Raw genomic sequence first — 14,674 nt, 5'->3', positions numbered from 1 at the left:
CAATGGTCATGCTTTTATAAAGTTACCGATGCTTACCGCATCATCCAACACAGCTGACTGGACTTTTGATAAAGTCTTTGCAACCAGAGCCTCACGGTGTAAAAAGCAGTGTAACCATGACGTCAGGATTATTCTCTCTTTCACTCTGCTTACAAATCCCTTGTGCCGCTTGGTCATAGATGCGGCCCCATCAGTGCACACACTGACACGGTTCTCCCAGCATAAGTTCCATTGCTCCAAATACTCTGATGTCACGCAAAGCCATACATTTGGGGCGAGGGTCGCTTCACTGAATGGACTCGGTGGTGATAAGCTCTATGCACAGCAGCCATTTTGGAGAGAAACATTTGGGCTTCCTCTTACTTCCTTCACAGGTGTTACCAATGATACTAATGAAGGCTTTGTTCCATTTCATGTAGCACAGTGGTTCTAAAACTTTTAATTTCAAGGACCCCCATAACTCTGAGAGTGTACAAATTTGGACACTCAGAGTTACTTTTAAAATGCAAAATATCAACACCCTGACTCTGTTTGACCAGAATGAAACAGAGCCTTCATTAGTATCATTGGTAACACCTGTGAAGGAAGTAACAAGAGGCCCAATTTCTCTCCAAAATGCCTGCTGTGCTTAGAGCCTATTGGCTGTGTGTCCGTGACGGACGATGAGACATTTTTGTTGGGACATTTTACACGGCACACCCAGTCATCTCAGACGGCACACTAAAGTGCTGCGGGACACTGAAAAAAACACTGGTCTATACAACTCATCAATCATGAACACATTATTCAGTATTGTACCTGGGACCACTTCAAGTTTTCCTCTCTCTCTACACTTCTCCATGCCCTCCCATAGAACGCCCGGACCGCACAGCCACACATTTCATCCAGCAGGGACATACTGTAAACAAATGTACAATCTGCTGATGAACAACTTATTGAATGATAGGCAATAACAGTCTGATAAGTTATTGTTATATAGCCGGTTAACTAAGACTCCTCAGTAAGCTAACAGCTATATTACTATAGGCTCTATTCACAGCAGCCATATTATGAAGACATTCACAGGTGTTACCAATGATACTAATGAAGGCTCTGTTCCATTCTGGTCAAACAGAGTCAGGGTGCTGATATTGTGCATGTTGGCTCACTGGAAACACTCTGTTACAGGTGTGTAACTCTGAGAGTGTACAAATGGAACCAAATGGACCCGTAAGGGGTTTTAACCACCACACAGACATAAAGGGTGTTCAATAGGGTTGATTTATGACCCATAAGGGGTTTTAACCACCACACAGACATAAAGGGTGTTCAATAGGGTTGATTTATGACCCGTAAGGGTCCATTTGGTTCCATTTGTACACTCTCAGAGTTATGGGGGTCGTGGAAACCACTGTGCTACACTAAATGGAACAGAGCCTTCTGTTCCATTAGACAACAATGATAGAGCCTAGTATCATTGTTACCAATGATACTAATATCATTGGTAACACCTGTGAATGTCTTCATAATATGGCTGCTGTGAATAGAGCCTATTGCAAGAATGGTCAGCATGTGCATGAATTAATGCCCTCATACTTCGTGACACTGCATATACAGGCATACAATAAGCAGGACTTTAAATATTACATTAACTTCTGCAAAGAGGGGTTCACGGAGTTGCAGTTTCAGTAGAACTAGTGAGAGAAATGCTGTATGAACAAATGTCTTGTCACATTGCTCTCCTCAGAAAACACTAGATAGATTTTATAACATTAGCGTTAGTGCTAAGTTTGATAAACAGGTACACTGCATAGTTACTTTAAACAGACTTATTCATAAACATTGCGCTTACCTTAGACAAATTCAGACAAGGGAAAAAACCCTGCCTCGTTAAAGTGTGTTTTCTTCCGCTCTGAGTCTGCAGCTGCTCTGTGTGCCACGCAGGGGAGAGGGGGTGGAGTTAGCTGGTTTGGTCGACAGTTTGAGGATCCAATGGAGTTAGGAGGTTTTGTCAGAAGCGCTTTTAAATACTTTCCATTGGTTCAATATTGTTTTAACCACCACACAGACATAAAGGGTGTTCAATAGGGTTGATTTATGAAAAAAAGGGGAAAGAAAGCTGAAAAATGGAGTTAGCTGGTTTGGTCGACAGTTTGAGGATCCAATGGAGTTAGGAGGTTTTGTCAGAAGCTCTTCTTAATACTTTCCATTGGTTCAAAATTGTTTTAACCAACACACAGACAAAGTAAAAGGGAGAGAGACAACCCTAACACGTTGATATATGAAAAAATACATACAAAAGCTGAACATTTAGTTAGCTGGTTTCTGCCCGACAATATGCAAAAAGTAAGATGTACTTTGAAGTGGCAATTACATGACGAAAGCACAACAAACAATGAAAAAGAAAAAGAAGAAAGAACAAGACAGAGAGAGAGAGAGAGAGAGAGAGAGAGAGAGAGAGAGAGAGAGAGAGAGAGAGAGAGAGAGAGAGAGAGAGAGAGAGAGAGAGAGAGAGCGAGCGTGTACCTATGTGGTCTTCCCCTTCAACTTCAACTTCAACTTCAGCTTCAACTGTGGCACTCTCTGGCGAACTCATCTCCTCCAGGCTGGACTCCGCAGACTGGTCTGGAATGAAGGAATAGGATAAGGACTTTGATTTGACATGGGATTTGACATCGTACAAGCTATTTTTTATTGTTTTATTGGATCTTGTTTATTCGATACACTTATTTGTTTTAGTTCTTGCTCATTTGATTTTCCTACTTGTCTCATCTGTTTAAGAAAGTAGGTACTGTAGCTGATATATCTTATCACTTTTACCTTAGCGCTAGGTATACTCTTAGTTGCTTGTTTTAGAAGAGAATGCACTTAAGACTTCTGATGATTAGTAGTTTCGCTCCCTAGTCCCTACCTATGTTGAATACACTTATAAGTCGCTTTGGATAAAAGCGTCTGCTAAATGACTGTAATGTAATGGATGTGGATGAAGGTTGAATGTAAAACAGAGGTGGTGTTGTTGTTGTTGTTTTCAAAGACTGGACATTGACCTGTCATGGACTTTTCTATTAACCCATTAAGACCTGGAACTGTGTCATTTTTAGATTTGAGCTAAAAAGCATTATTGTACACTTTTGGCTATTCAAAAATAGCAGATATACAAGCTCGTAGATCTGCTATTTTTGAAAAATCGTGAAAATGTGTGCAAATCTTTGAATATATATATTTTTTAAAGCGAACATTTTTTTTTTTTTTTAAGATTTCTTTTGGGGCTTTTTATACCTTTATTTTAGAGTGGGACAGGGAAAGTAGGCTGACAGGAAATGGGGATAGAGATGGGGGGTGACATGCAGCAAAGGTCGTCGGGAACGGGAGTCGAACCCGCGACACGCTGTCAGGCTGGCATTGCAGCCTAGGGTGCCTGGACCGTCACGCTACGGCCCAGGCCTAAAGCGAACATTTTTAACTCAAATCTTTGCTTCTGGGGGTCCCTGGAACAACATATTTTGATAGGGGTCCGCGGCCAAATACATATCATTTTGGGGGTCCTTGACATGAAAAAGATTGAGCACCACTGATATAGAAACATACATTTTTCAGAAAACTGTTGGGATTTAGGAGACATGTAGAATCGGATTCAGGTCTCAATGGTTAAAACACGACTCAGATTCAAATAAAAGCACAGACACTGATCGACTTTAAGGATTCATAACGGTTATTATTGATAAATATAATATTATGGGAAAATATGAATAACCAAACAGGATGAAGCGTTGACAATGTACTGACGAATATTCAAGCATAAAAAAAACAAGCATTGCAGCAGCGTAGCCCCAGGCCAGGATGGCTGGGCCCCACACCCTTCTAGCCCCCAGCAGGGCAAGAGCACACAGAGCACCAATCTCATAACCTTCTTATAGTTGTCCACTGTAGCGTTAAGGCCGCCGTTAACATGATCATTTTGACAGCATTTCCTACTACGCACAGAGCCATGGCTTTGGGTAAACATTGGTGTGTCAAAGACTGTGACAATGTCCATAGTTTTTCTGCCATGTTATGAATGTGGAATGTATATGTTTTAGCCATAGAGTTATAATATGGGTTTTAGCTCGTTAAATAGACGAGAGGCGTGCGGCACCGCATGTGCACACGCTGCTCAACGGCGAGAGCCATGTGTCTGTGTGGAATACAAAAACGCTCGCCCCAAAACACACTCGGCCCTATTTTACTGAGGGTACGTTTAGTAATAACTAGTGGCGACCGTTTCGAGGTCGTCACTTGTCGATTTGATCCGGGGCGCGCGTGTTTTGGGGTGAGCGTTCTTGTATTTCACACAGAAACAGGGCTCTCGGAAACATCGCTGTCGTTCCCAAGTCGTTCTGGATAAGAGTGTCTGCTAATTGGCTAATTGGCTAAATTGTCATTTTAATTGTTTAGGAGGGAAACAAAGTCATTAAAATATATTTTACAGTACAACCTATACGTTTTGTGCTGCCACAAAATAAGATTTGCTTTTGGTAGTGGCAAAAAGAAACAAAGCACAGTAACCTTTGTTAAAGATACATTTTGAGTGATACATATTTTTTATGATGACAATAGAGTAGATAAAATATCATTGATCAAAATACATATTTCATAATAATCATGAACTCATTCAATGATATAATATCGCTACAAGAGAACAGAATCAAAGGAAGCAAGACAAAAAGAGCAGGGAACTTACAGAGGTCCAGCTGGTCTTCAATTTCAACTTCAGCTTCAGGTTCCTGTTTAATAGAAACAGGGCTGCCTGGTGCTGGAGGACTCATCTCCACATGCAGGCTGGACTCCACAGACTGGGCTGGAATGAAGGAATAGAATAAAGACTTTGATTTAACATGGGTTGTAGATGAAGGATAAAAGTAAAACAAAGGGAACATAAAAGGTGCAATTTAAATGTGATCCCCAAGCTTCAATACATGTTGAACTTTGGTAGAGGTTTGGTTGTATAGATCATTGGTTCTCAAAGTGGGGTCCGGGGACCCCCAGGGGTCCTTGAGGGAGTTCCAGGGGGTCCCCAGCTAAATGATAGATTAGGCACCAAATGGACCCTTATGGGTCTGTAACTCTGAGTGTACAAATGGAACCAAATGGACCCTAATGGGTCCATTTGGTTCCATTTGTACACTCAGAGTTAAATTAACATAGATTTTACAATATAAATTGCCGTCCAAGTGATAGAAATGCCATTAAATGGGGGTCTGTAGTCCTAATGCATGTCAAACTGGGGGTCCTTGAAATTAAAATGGTTGAGAATCACTGCTAGAGCCGTAAAAAAATCTTCTCTTATGGGGGTCCCTGGCATATCTTTTGAAATGGGGGTCCGTGGGCTAATAAGTGTCAATTTGGGGGTCCTTGACATGAAAAAGTTTGAGAACCACTGGTATAGATTGCAGGCGCAGAGGCCTGAAGAGAGACTCCAGCACCACGGACTAGGGCATGTCATTATGATGTGGGAAAAAAAGACAATCTCACAACGCATTGCATTGATAGATTGTTTACTTGTTCCTTATCCACCTGTTTCCTAAGCTTTTCACTGTGTTCCACTTCCTGTCTTTTGATCCAATGAAATCCAATGAAACCGGTCAGATGACTAATGATATCCAATGAAATCCGACAGGAAGTGGAAAACACAAGCCTAGGAAGCAGGTGGATATAATTAAAGAAACATTTTTCTTTTCATACAGGGGTAGACATTAAGGGAAATTTGCCACTGGACTTTCAAGATCACTGGCCCAGCGATTGTAACCACTGGTCCAGGACATTTGTCATGTTTTGATCCCCCCATAATTAAATAATACTAGTCCATACCCGGGGATGTGTGCAGTCAAAGTATTTGCAGACTTTTAGTTATGTACTGTATGGGCAAGGCCATAGTGAACACACACACACACACACACGTGCGTTCGCGCAACCATGAGAAGTTGATGTTTAAGCTGTTTGAGCGAAGCTAGTGTGCTGGTAACACAACCTGGATTAGAACATTTTGAGCGTGTGAATCTTGCACGCAGGTGCTATGAAGATGATATCTTCATAGCCCTCCCGCTCATAAAACGCAGCGTGTGTGTGGACACGGGCCGTAAATGAATGCCTTTTCTAAGTTTGCAGCGTTCTGTCTGGCAGTGGCCACCCGGCGGCGTGCAGTAATTCCACACATGCGGTTTGATTATCCCATAGCTTGTGGGGCTGTAACCATGGTAACGATAGATCCCATAGCCTGAACTCCGAATCTCCGGTGTTTACAAAAAAGCGCTAATAAACAGCTTACATTTTGGGAAAGTGAAAAACGGGCTTCCTCTCGGTGTACAACCAAGCAGGACAGAAAGAGAGTCTGTGACTGACTAGCCTGCCGTGCCAACCGTTGGCTCCTATTGGTTCACCGATCTGTGCGCCCGCCCCCGCCTCTCCTCCTCCCCCAATGTGCAGCATTGAGAGCCTTGACGTTACAATGTTTGGAGCGACGCCCACTGCACTCTGGTTGGTTGGGGAAATGAAAGGTTGACTCCCACTTCCTATGCCAGCTTGGCCCAGGCTTTCTTTTTGAGCAAAACGCTAAGGAAAATAAAAGCCTGGAGATCGAGGCTAGTGACTGACTGACTGACTGACTGTCATTCCTAAAATTATATAGGAAGATATTGTCGACTACTGCATGGTTACTATCTACAACAAGCTACTATAGATTGCTATAAAGCAAATGTTCATTATTAGACTATTATCAAAATAACTGTATAATAATTATTATAACAGTACAATTTCGTAAGGGTGAAATATCTTGACTTATTTGCTTGCCTGTCATTGGAGGTAGACATATAATTTTAGGCACAGGCTACTGTAATGTTAGCCCTGCATTGGGCTTTATGCTGGCATAAATACAGCATAGATGCAGCTAATCAGTTATACAGAATAGGCTTATTCAGAGACTGAAGAGTAGGCTATGACAGTTCAATAAACAATAATTAATTGCTGTGGTACATCGGTTAAAATGCAGATCTATGGCCCGGACGGCTGGCGTAACCGTCTGGGTACCTAGGCTGGTAATTCCGACGGCCTTTGCTGCATGTCACTCCCCATCTCTCTCCCGATTGCCTGTCAGCCTACTGTCCTATCAATAAAGGCATAAAAGCCCCCAAAAAGGTCATACTTCTTCATACAACGTTGTATGACGAAGTATACAACAGTGCCACAAGAAAACGCAATACAAAATTTACAAAAATAAAGGTTAGGGTTTGAGTGATATATTTTTTGATGAAGACAATTTTGCCATGATAATTATATACTTAACCATTGATAAGTTGACAGCCTTAAAAAACAGAATTAAATAAAGAAAGACAGAGCATGAAACTTACTGTAGTCCAGGTCTTCAATTTTAACTTCAACTTCAGCTTCAGGTTCCTGTTTAATAGAAACAGTGCTCGCTGCCTCTGGAGAACTCATCTCCACCTGCAGGCTGGACTCTACAGACTGGTCTGGAATAGAAGAAGGGCTTTGATGTGACATTTGATGTGACAGGTTGATTGTTAAACAGAGAGAACAGAGGGTGAAGTGTTTCTCAAAGACAGGGTGATGTGAACGTGAATGGTTCATAACGTAATTATACTACTAAAGTGTATTGTTAATTTTCCAATTCATTCTGGGAGAAACATTGCACTGAACTGTGCATAAACATTACTGGACAACATGCCATTACTGGACATACTGCCTTTACTGGACTACATGCCAAAATAGGAGATATGACTTAGGCTAGGCTTTCTTCCTCGGGGGAACATTAAAAAGGTTTATTTCACTTGACATGCAAATATCTAGTTATTTTCTCAATATTCTCATGGATGTTATATCTTGTAATATTCTGCTAATATAGTAATAAGTAAAAAGTGGTGCACATCCAAAGGAGAGGTGGATCTGTCCCCACACAGCAAGTGTTACAGCCACTGGAGATCACTCTTGTCAGTATTAAATCGGTACTAAAGGGTTAGCATGGATAGCGATGTTGAGAAATGCAATTAACATACTATGCCACTGAGTTTTCCGCTCCATTACCTTTCTGGAGGTTATTTGAAACTGTAACCAGTGATAGCACTTCACTTGGCTGTTACAAGCCCGGCACGGCACGGCTTGTAACAAAACCAAGCTTCGGTCCCTCACCTAGGAAAAGTAATATTGTTCCCTAAACAGTCCCCACTCACCCAATTCAAAGTCCTGGAAGTGCTGGGGTAAGCGTCTCTGTCTCTTGCCCCGTCCTGGGCACTCTGGAAAAACGGTCGTGGCTGGTGCTGGAAAACTCATCTTCACCTGCAGGCTGGACTCCATAGACTGGTCTGGAATAAAATAATAGAATTAGGACTTTAATAACACGAAATTCAGTGTAACGATAGTTCATGTAGACACGGAAGGCAGACTGTTTATATACTTCATTAACTCCCCCCCCATTCGAACAAGCTAATATAGTCGTACTCCTTCAAGTCAGTGCGTTAAACCTCGTCATTCTCATTCGCTACAAGCCAACTCACTCACGGCCTCATACCCACAGTGCAACTCTGGCGGTTCATTTAAGCAGCCTTTGTTCTCTGCTCATTCTACGTGCTTAGCTGTCATTGCCGGTTGTACAACTGTCAGTGTAAACATTCCTCTACCTCCCCGGCCTCCTCCCTGTGGCATTCTGTTCTTGTTGGTTGTATGGATCTGTGGATGGTGTTGTGTTATGTGATGGTTGGTTGGGCATTAAGGGTTCAATGTTGTGTTTATGTAATGACTGTATTATGCTCTGCTCGGGGGGTTTGTAATTGAAGATCCGTGACATGTTTGCACAGGGAATCTGTAATATCACATGAGCAGAGTCACACCGCCAAACTGAATGCGATATCATTGCAATATATGGTAAATGGCCCTAAACGTTCTGAACGTTTGGGGCTTGTTGAGGCTATTAGATGCAAAAAAGAATAATTAACACATTTGAAAGATACATGCTCATTATGATCATTATGTTGATGTTTTTACCATAATAATCATATACTGAAACGTTTATAAGGTGATAGCGGCACAGAACAGAACAGAACAAGAGAGAGAGAGAGAGAGAGAGAGAGAGAGAGAGAGAGAGAGAGAGAGAGAGAGAGAGAGAGAGAGAGAGAGAGAGAGAGAGAGAGAGCATGACACGTACTAGTATCCAGGTGGTCTTCAGGTTCCTGTTTAAGAGTGTCTTCAAGTTCCTGTTTAATAGAAGCGGTGCTGGCTGGAGCTGGAGAACTCATCTTCTCCTGCAGGCTGGACTCCTCAGACTGGTCTGGAATTAAGGAATACAATAAGGACATTGATTTTTCATGCGTCGTAGATTAACAATGTAAAACAGAGGGAAAGGGGGTGTAAAGAAGTGTTTTTGTTTTCTCTTGTCGAGTCTCGCAAAATTTTGGCTTTTGCTAAAAACATTTTACAATGTAAATGTATAAATAAAAGTTCACCATACAAGAATATGGCTTCTTATGAAAAAACAAAATATCAATGGTATTGAATTCAAGCTAATGAAAGCAAATCAAATAACTCTAAACAAAGGTACATATTTTGACTGCTGTCGAGTGGCATTTTGGCAGCAATATGACATCTCTCCCCAGCTACCCACAAACCCTCTCTCAAAGGCCAGGGGCCAGTTGCACCACCTCACACTAAGTTCAAACTTAGTATAGCCTAGTTATAGCTTAACCCATTCAATCTGGGGACACTTCGCTGTCATTTTAGATTTCTTTGGCTATTAAAAAATAGCAGATCTACAAGCTCATAGCGCTATGAGCTTGTAGATCTGCTATTTTTGAAAAATCGTGAAAATGTGTGAAAATCTTAAAATATAAATATTTTTAAAAAGATATACAATACATAGGGGAGACCGGGGACAAAAGTAACAGGGGGCAAAAGTAACACACTCAATAATTCTAATTAGGAACAAGCTAGAGGGCTGAGACTTCTTGTGCACATGCTCAGTAGGGTCCTCTCTCTGCCTATGGAAGGATAGAATGATAATTTCATCTCATTAGAAGTTTTCAACAAAAAACAGATTTTGAGGTGTAAACGTACATTTTTGAGTGTACAGTATTTTCCTTCTGCTGTCTAAAGATAAGATGTCAGCTGATTAAACTTAGATTAATTGTATCTCTATGTTATTGGTCACAAATTAACATCAGCAGCCTATGCTAGTATAGGTGTTTCTAGCTAGAATATGGGATTTTATCATGGTTGACCCATCGGGGGCAATTGTAACAAAGTGACCGGGGTCAATTGTAACAATGTGTTTTCAATGCAAGCAGATTTTGTGTCTGGGATTACATACTTTTATGTTAGTAAATGAACATATTTCACTAAATGTCACTACATTTCAAAGTAAAAATACATTTAGATAAAAAAAATAACATACATGTGAAAAAACAAAATTGAAAAATATTTTTTTTTAATGAAAATACAAAATAATTGTAATTATGTATATAATACATTTGTAAGTATAAATGTTAAATTATAACAAATACATATTACTTAGGGATGTGCTAGAACAGGAGGTAGAGCATTTAAGTTTCAAGCACCTCAGCTGTGGAACCTTCTCCCAGTCTCAGTCCGTAAAGCAGACACACTCTGTATATTTAAAACTAGACTAAAAACCTTTCTCTATGATAAAGCCTATAGCCGAAGTGTATAGACTCAGTCCCCCTATAGTCATCCTCTCTCCCCTCGTCCTCTCTCTTCCCGTCCTCCCTTTGGTTGTGTGGGTTTGTGTCCCATTGGTACAATCGTAATTAACCCTGTACGGATTCACGCTCTAGTAAGGCCTGCCACTAATTCTACAACCGGGGACTCGTTCCCCGGAGTTTCTTCTACCACCCACGTCGCAGGTCCATGGACTATTACTATGGACCCCCAGCTGCGGCTCAAGACTGTGACTGCGGACCGGGCCTGGGCCTCTCCATGGAGTCTTTGGACTGTTACTACGGACCCCCAGCTGCGGCTCAAGACTGTGACTGCGGACCGGACCGGGCCTCTCTCCATGGAGCACGACCTGGACACGACCGTGGACTTCTACTACACTACACTATACCGCATATTATATTATCTTAAACATTTTTATATTATTCCATTATATACTGCATACACACTATTGCTGTACTATATTATACTATCATATGCTAGTATCTTACACTATTATATTTGCTATTATTGTTATTGTTACTGCTTGCACTGTATCTCTTTCTGTCTCTCCTCTGTCTCTCCCTTTCTCTCTCTCTTCTTTCCCCCAACACGGTCGAGGCAGAAGGCCCCCGCCCTAGAGCCTAGGGTCTGCCTGACGTTTCTTCCTGTTGAATTAAGAGGGAGTTTTTCGTTGCCACTGTCGCAAAATTGCTTGCTCAGGGTGGGATGTTGGGTCTCTTCTCTACATGTAAAGTGTCTTGAGACAACTTGTTGTGATTTGACACTTTAATAAAATTGAATTGAATGAATTGAATTGAATTATTTGAGATAAAGTGTGTTAATATGACTTATTTTTACAGTGTTACAATTGCCCCCAACCACTGTTACAACTGCCCCCGTCACGGGGGCAATCGTAACACTGTGACTCATTGCATTCAAATTAATATTTTAGTCTTGTCCTTATTAATGAAAGCTTAAAAATGGTATTATTAATTAGTGCACATATATATGTTTCTTATAGCAAAAGATGACTAGGATATTTCAAGTAGTCTGTGAATTATGAAGGCAAATACAAAAAGTGTTACTGTCGTCCCCGGTCTCCCCTTTGCAGATTAGGTCTGGTCCCTCTCTATAGACGGATTTCCGCGCGACGTCATCACAGAGCAGAATGCGCAATCTGCGCATGCCCGGGTGAAAGGCGCGTTCGAAAATACAGCCCTGAGCGGCAGTGAGCGCACTGGCCAATACAAACTAATAGGCGAGTGTGCTCCGGTGCGTAATTTCCAAACGCACCCATAGGCTTACCCCCTCCTCTGCGCGGTCATATCCTCTCAATGTTTACAAACATGAAACCCGTCTATAGAGATTGTATTAAATCAGTGGTGGAAAGTAACTAAGTACATTTACTTAAGTACTTTACTTAAGTACAATTGTGAGGTATTTGTACTTTACTTGAGTATTTCCAATTTCTAATACTTTTACTTCTACTCCACTACATCTCAGAGGCAAATATTGTACTTTTACTCCACTACATTTATTTGAAAACTTTAGTTACTTTTCAGATATAAATTATGATATAATGAAACAAACATTAACCACTTTAGCCCTATTTTATACCTATAGGCTATATGAAATTAGCCGATCTACAAGCTCACAAGCGCGTTGTGAGCTTGTAGATCGGCTATTTTCAAATATTTAGTACTTTTACTTTTGGTACTTTAAGTACATGTTGATGCCAATACTTTTGTACTTTTACTCAAGTAAATTTTGAATTCTGGACTTTTGCTTGTAACAGAGTATGTTTATATTGCAGTATTGGTACTTTTACTTAAGTAAAGAATTTGAATAGTTTTTCCACCAATGCTCCGAAGTTGTGAGGGACCCGACCACAACATTAACATTCACTCTCTCTCTCACACACACACACACACACACACACACACACACACACACACACACACACACACACACACACACACACACACACACACACACACACACACACACAACATTGTAGAAGACATGATGTAACATTAGCTGTTTGATGTTCATCCTGAACCAAGAAACCTAGCCATGCAGCAGCTAGCCCTTAGCAACCAAGCTAAACTTAAGTTAGCATGTATTAGCCACGGTTCACATGACGCTCGTCTGTCACAAGCGTCATGGCGCAATTAACTTGTTCCTGTTTTTTTGAGAATTTTACATTTACAACCCGTACATCTACATAAACGTTCAGATTTCAAATATAAAGTGCTGACCCCCCCGGCCACGGATGTAACAAGTTAAACCGCCTGGGTCTAAGTACCCGAATCTTCCGTATTGTTCAATAAAACGCTTTTTAATCCGATCGCCGGCCATTTTCTATTTAAAATAATAATGTATCAGGGTGCGACACACCTTCCAACCGATAGGGGCGCGTGGTTGAAAGCATATGGAGAAGATTCGGAGAAATGGCCGGCGAGCGGATTAAAAAGCTTTTTATTGAACAATACGGAAGATACGGGTACTTAGACCCATGCGTTTTAACTTGTTACGTCCGTGGCCGCGGGGTCAGCACTTTATATTTGACATCTGAACGTTTATGTAGATGTACGGCTTGTAAATGTAACATTTCCAAAACACGGGAACACGTAGCGCCATGACTGACAGTCATGTTCCTGGGCTACGTTATCATTAGCTAAACAGACACACAAAAAATGTACAAAGATAGTGTTTTCTTCATACGTTCATCCACTCGGTTCCCATTGACTAAGATGTATTCCATCAAACTGCCTCCGCTGTGGCTTTAATGATACTATTACAGTACTAACTACTGTACTACTCGAGACGTTAGTTGTTGTTGCTGCTCGTTGCCAGTGTTGCCAGATTGTGTGAGAGAAATGAGCAACCAGGGGGCCTGTTTCACGAAATCTAGATTGGGGACAGTGGCGGAAAAAGGACTCACATTTCTTACTATCAATATAAAATATTGATAGTTGCGGGTTGCGTTTTTTTGGGCTTGTTTAAACCAGTGGTTCTCAAACAGTTTCATGTCAAGGAAACCTGACAAATGAATGCAATGTATTTGACTGCGGACTGAACATATTTTGTGCCAGGGACTAGATTACTAGATAGATTTGAGTTGTTCAAATGTTTTTTTTTTTAATTCCACACGTTTTCCAAGATTCTATTAGAAATGGCCGATGTTTGGTTTAAAGTGCTGCAGTGCCCTATTATAGTTGCTTCTTTTGGTCTTGTTGTCACCTCGATAGTGTCTCCAGACTTTCCATCAAGGAGGAAAGCCTGGAATACACTAAACTGGCCCGTGTGATCCGGTTTAGATAAAAAGGAAAACAAGAATCGTGTTCCGGTGGTGTGTTCCGGTTGGCGTCACATTGTTTTTGTTCCCCACATAATAAGAAAGAACCAATTCGTCAAGTCTCGCTAATCTTGCTACGAGTTAAAATAAAAAGATTGATGTATCAAACCGTTATTATACCAAACGAAACGAAATGATTATACCAATTTAAGACAATTTTAAACTAGGGGAATCATTTTGGAGGTGCACGGCACTGGAGGTTCCGGTCGTGGGTTCCGGCCACCTGATGACCTGAGCTATTTCCGCTCCAGATCGGATCAGAAACCTGAAAATGGTATTGATCCCAGGCTATGTTTTCATTAGTGGTGGAAGTAAAAAATACATTTAAGTACCAATACTTTTACTTCTACTCCAACTCCACCACATCTCGGATCCACATATTGTAGGCTTACTTTTACTCCACCACATGTAATTGAAAACTTTCGTTACTAGTTATTAGATTTGTATTATTATTACAAAACAATGACATACATTAACCATTTCGGCCATTTGAAAATAGCCGATCTAAGCTCACATTTTCAAAAGATGTTTATACATATGAAAACGTATTAAACGGGACATTCTGCATAATGAGTGATTTCTACTTTTGGTACTTTTAAGTACATTTTGATACTTTTGTACTTTTACTCGAGTAAATTTTGA

General features: G+C 40.9%; 1 protein-coding gene across 3 annotated transcripts in view; it reads right to left on the bottom strand.

The window, feature by feature from the left end:
* The window catches only part of LOC311041086 (uncharacterized protein), a 32,992-nt gene extending 19,462 nt beyond the window's left edge, over positions 1–13,530 (bottom strand). For all 3 annotated transcript variants that reach the window (XM_084051535.1, XM_084051536.1, XM_084051534.1), the window contains exons 1-6: positions 13,399–13,530; positions 9,170–9,292; positions 8,199–8,330; positions 7,362–7,481; positions 4,700–4,816; positions 2,506–2,604 (exon numbers count right to left, since the gene is read on the bottom strand). In XM_084051535.1, coding sequence (XP_083907661.1) covers positions 2,506–2,604; positions 4,700–4,816; positions 7,362–7,481; positions 8,199–8,330; positions 9,170–9,292; positions 13,399–13,438 — 631 coding nt within the window. In that variant the 5' untranslated portion in view covers positions 13,439–13,530. The remainder of the gene's footprint in view (positions 1–2,505; positions 2,605–4,699; positions 4,817–7,361; positions 7,482–8,198; positions 8,331–9,169; positions 9,293–13,398) is intronic.
* Positions 13,531–14,674: the final 1,144 nt, after the last annotated feature.

Source organism: Gymnoscopelus microlampas (assembly GCF_963454915.1).
Source record: "Gymnoscopelus microlampas genome assembly, chromosome: 24".
Classification (NCBI taxonomy): Eukaryota; Metazoa; Chordata; class Actinopteri; order Myctophiformes; family Myctophidae; genus Gymnoscopelus; species Gymnoscopelus microlampas.
Note: the sequence above shows the minus strand (reverse complement) of the source record. Positions and strands in the feature narration are given on the sequence as shown.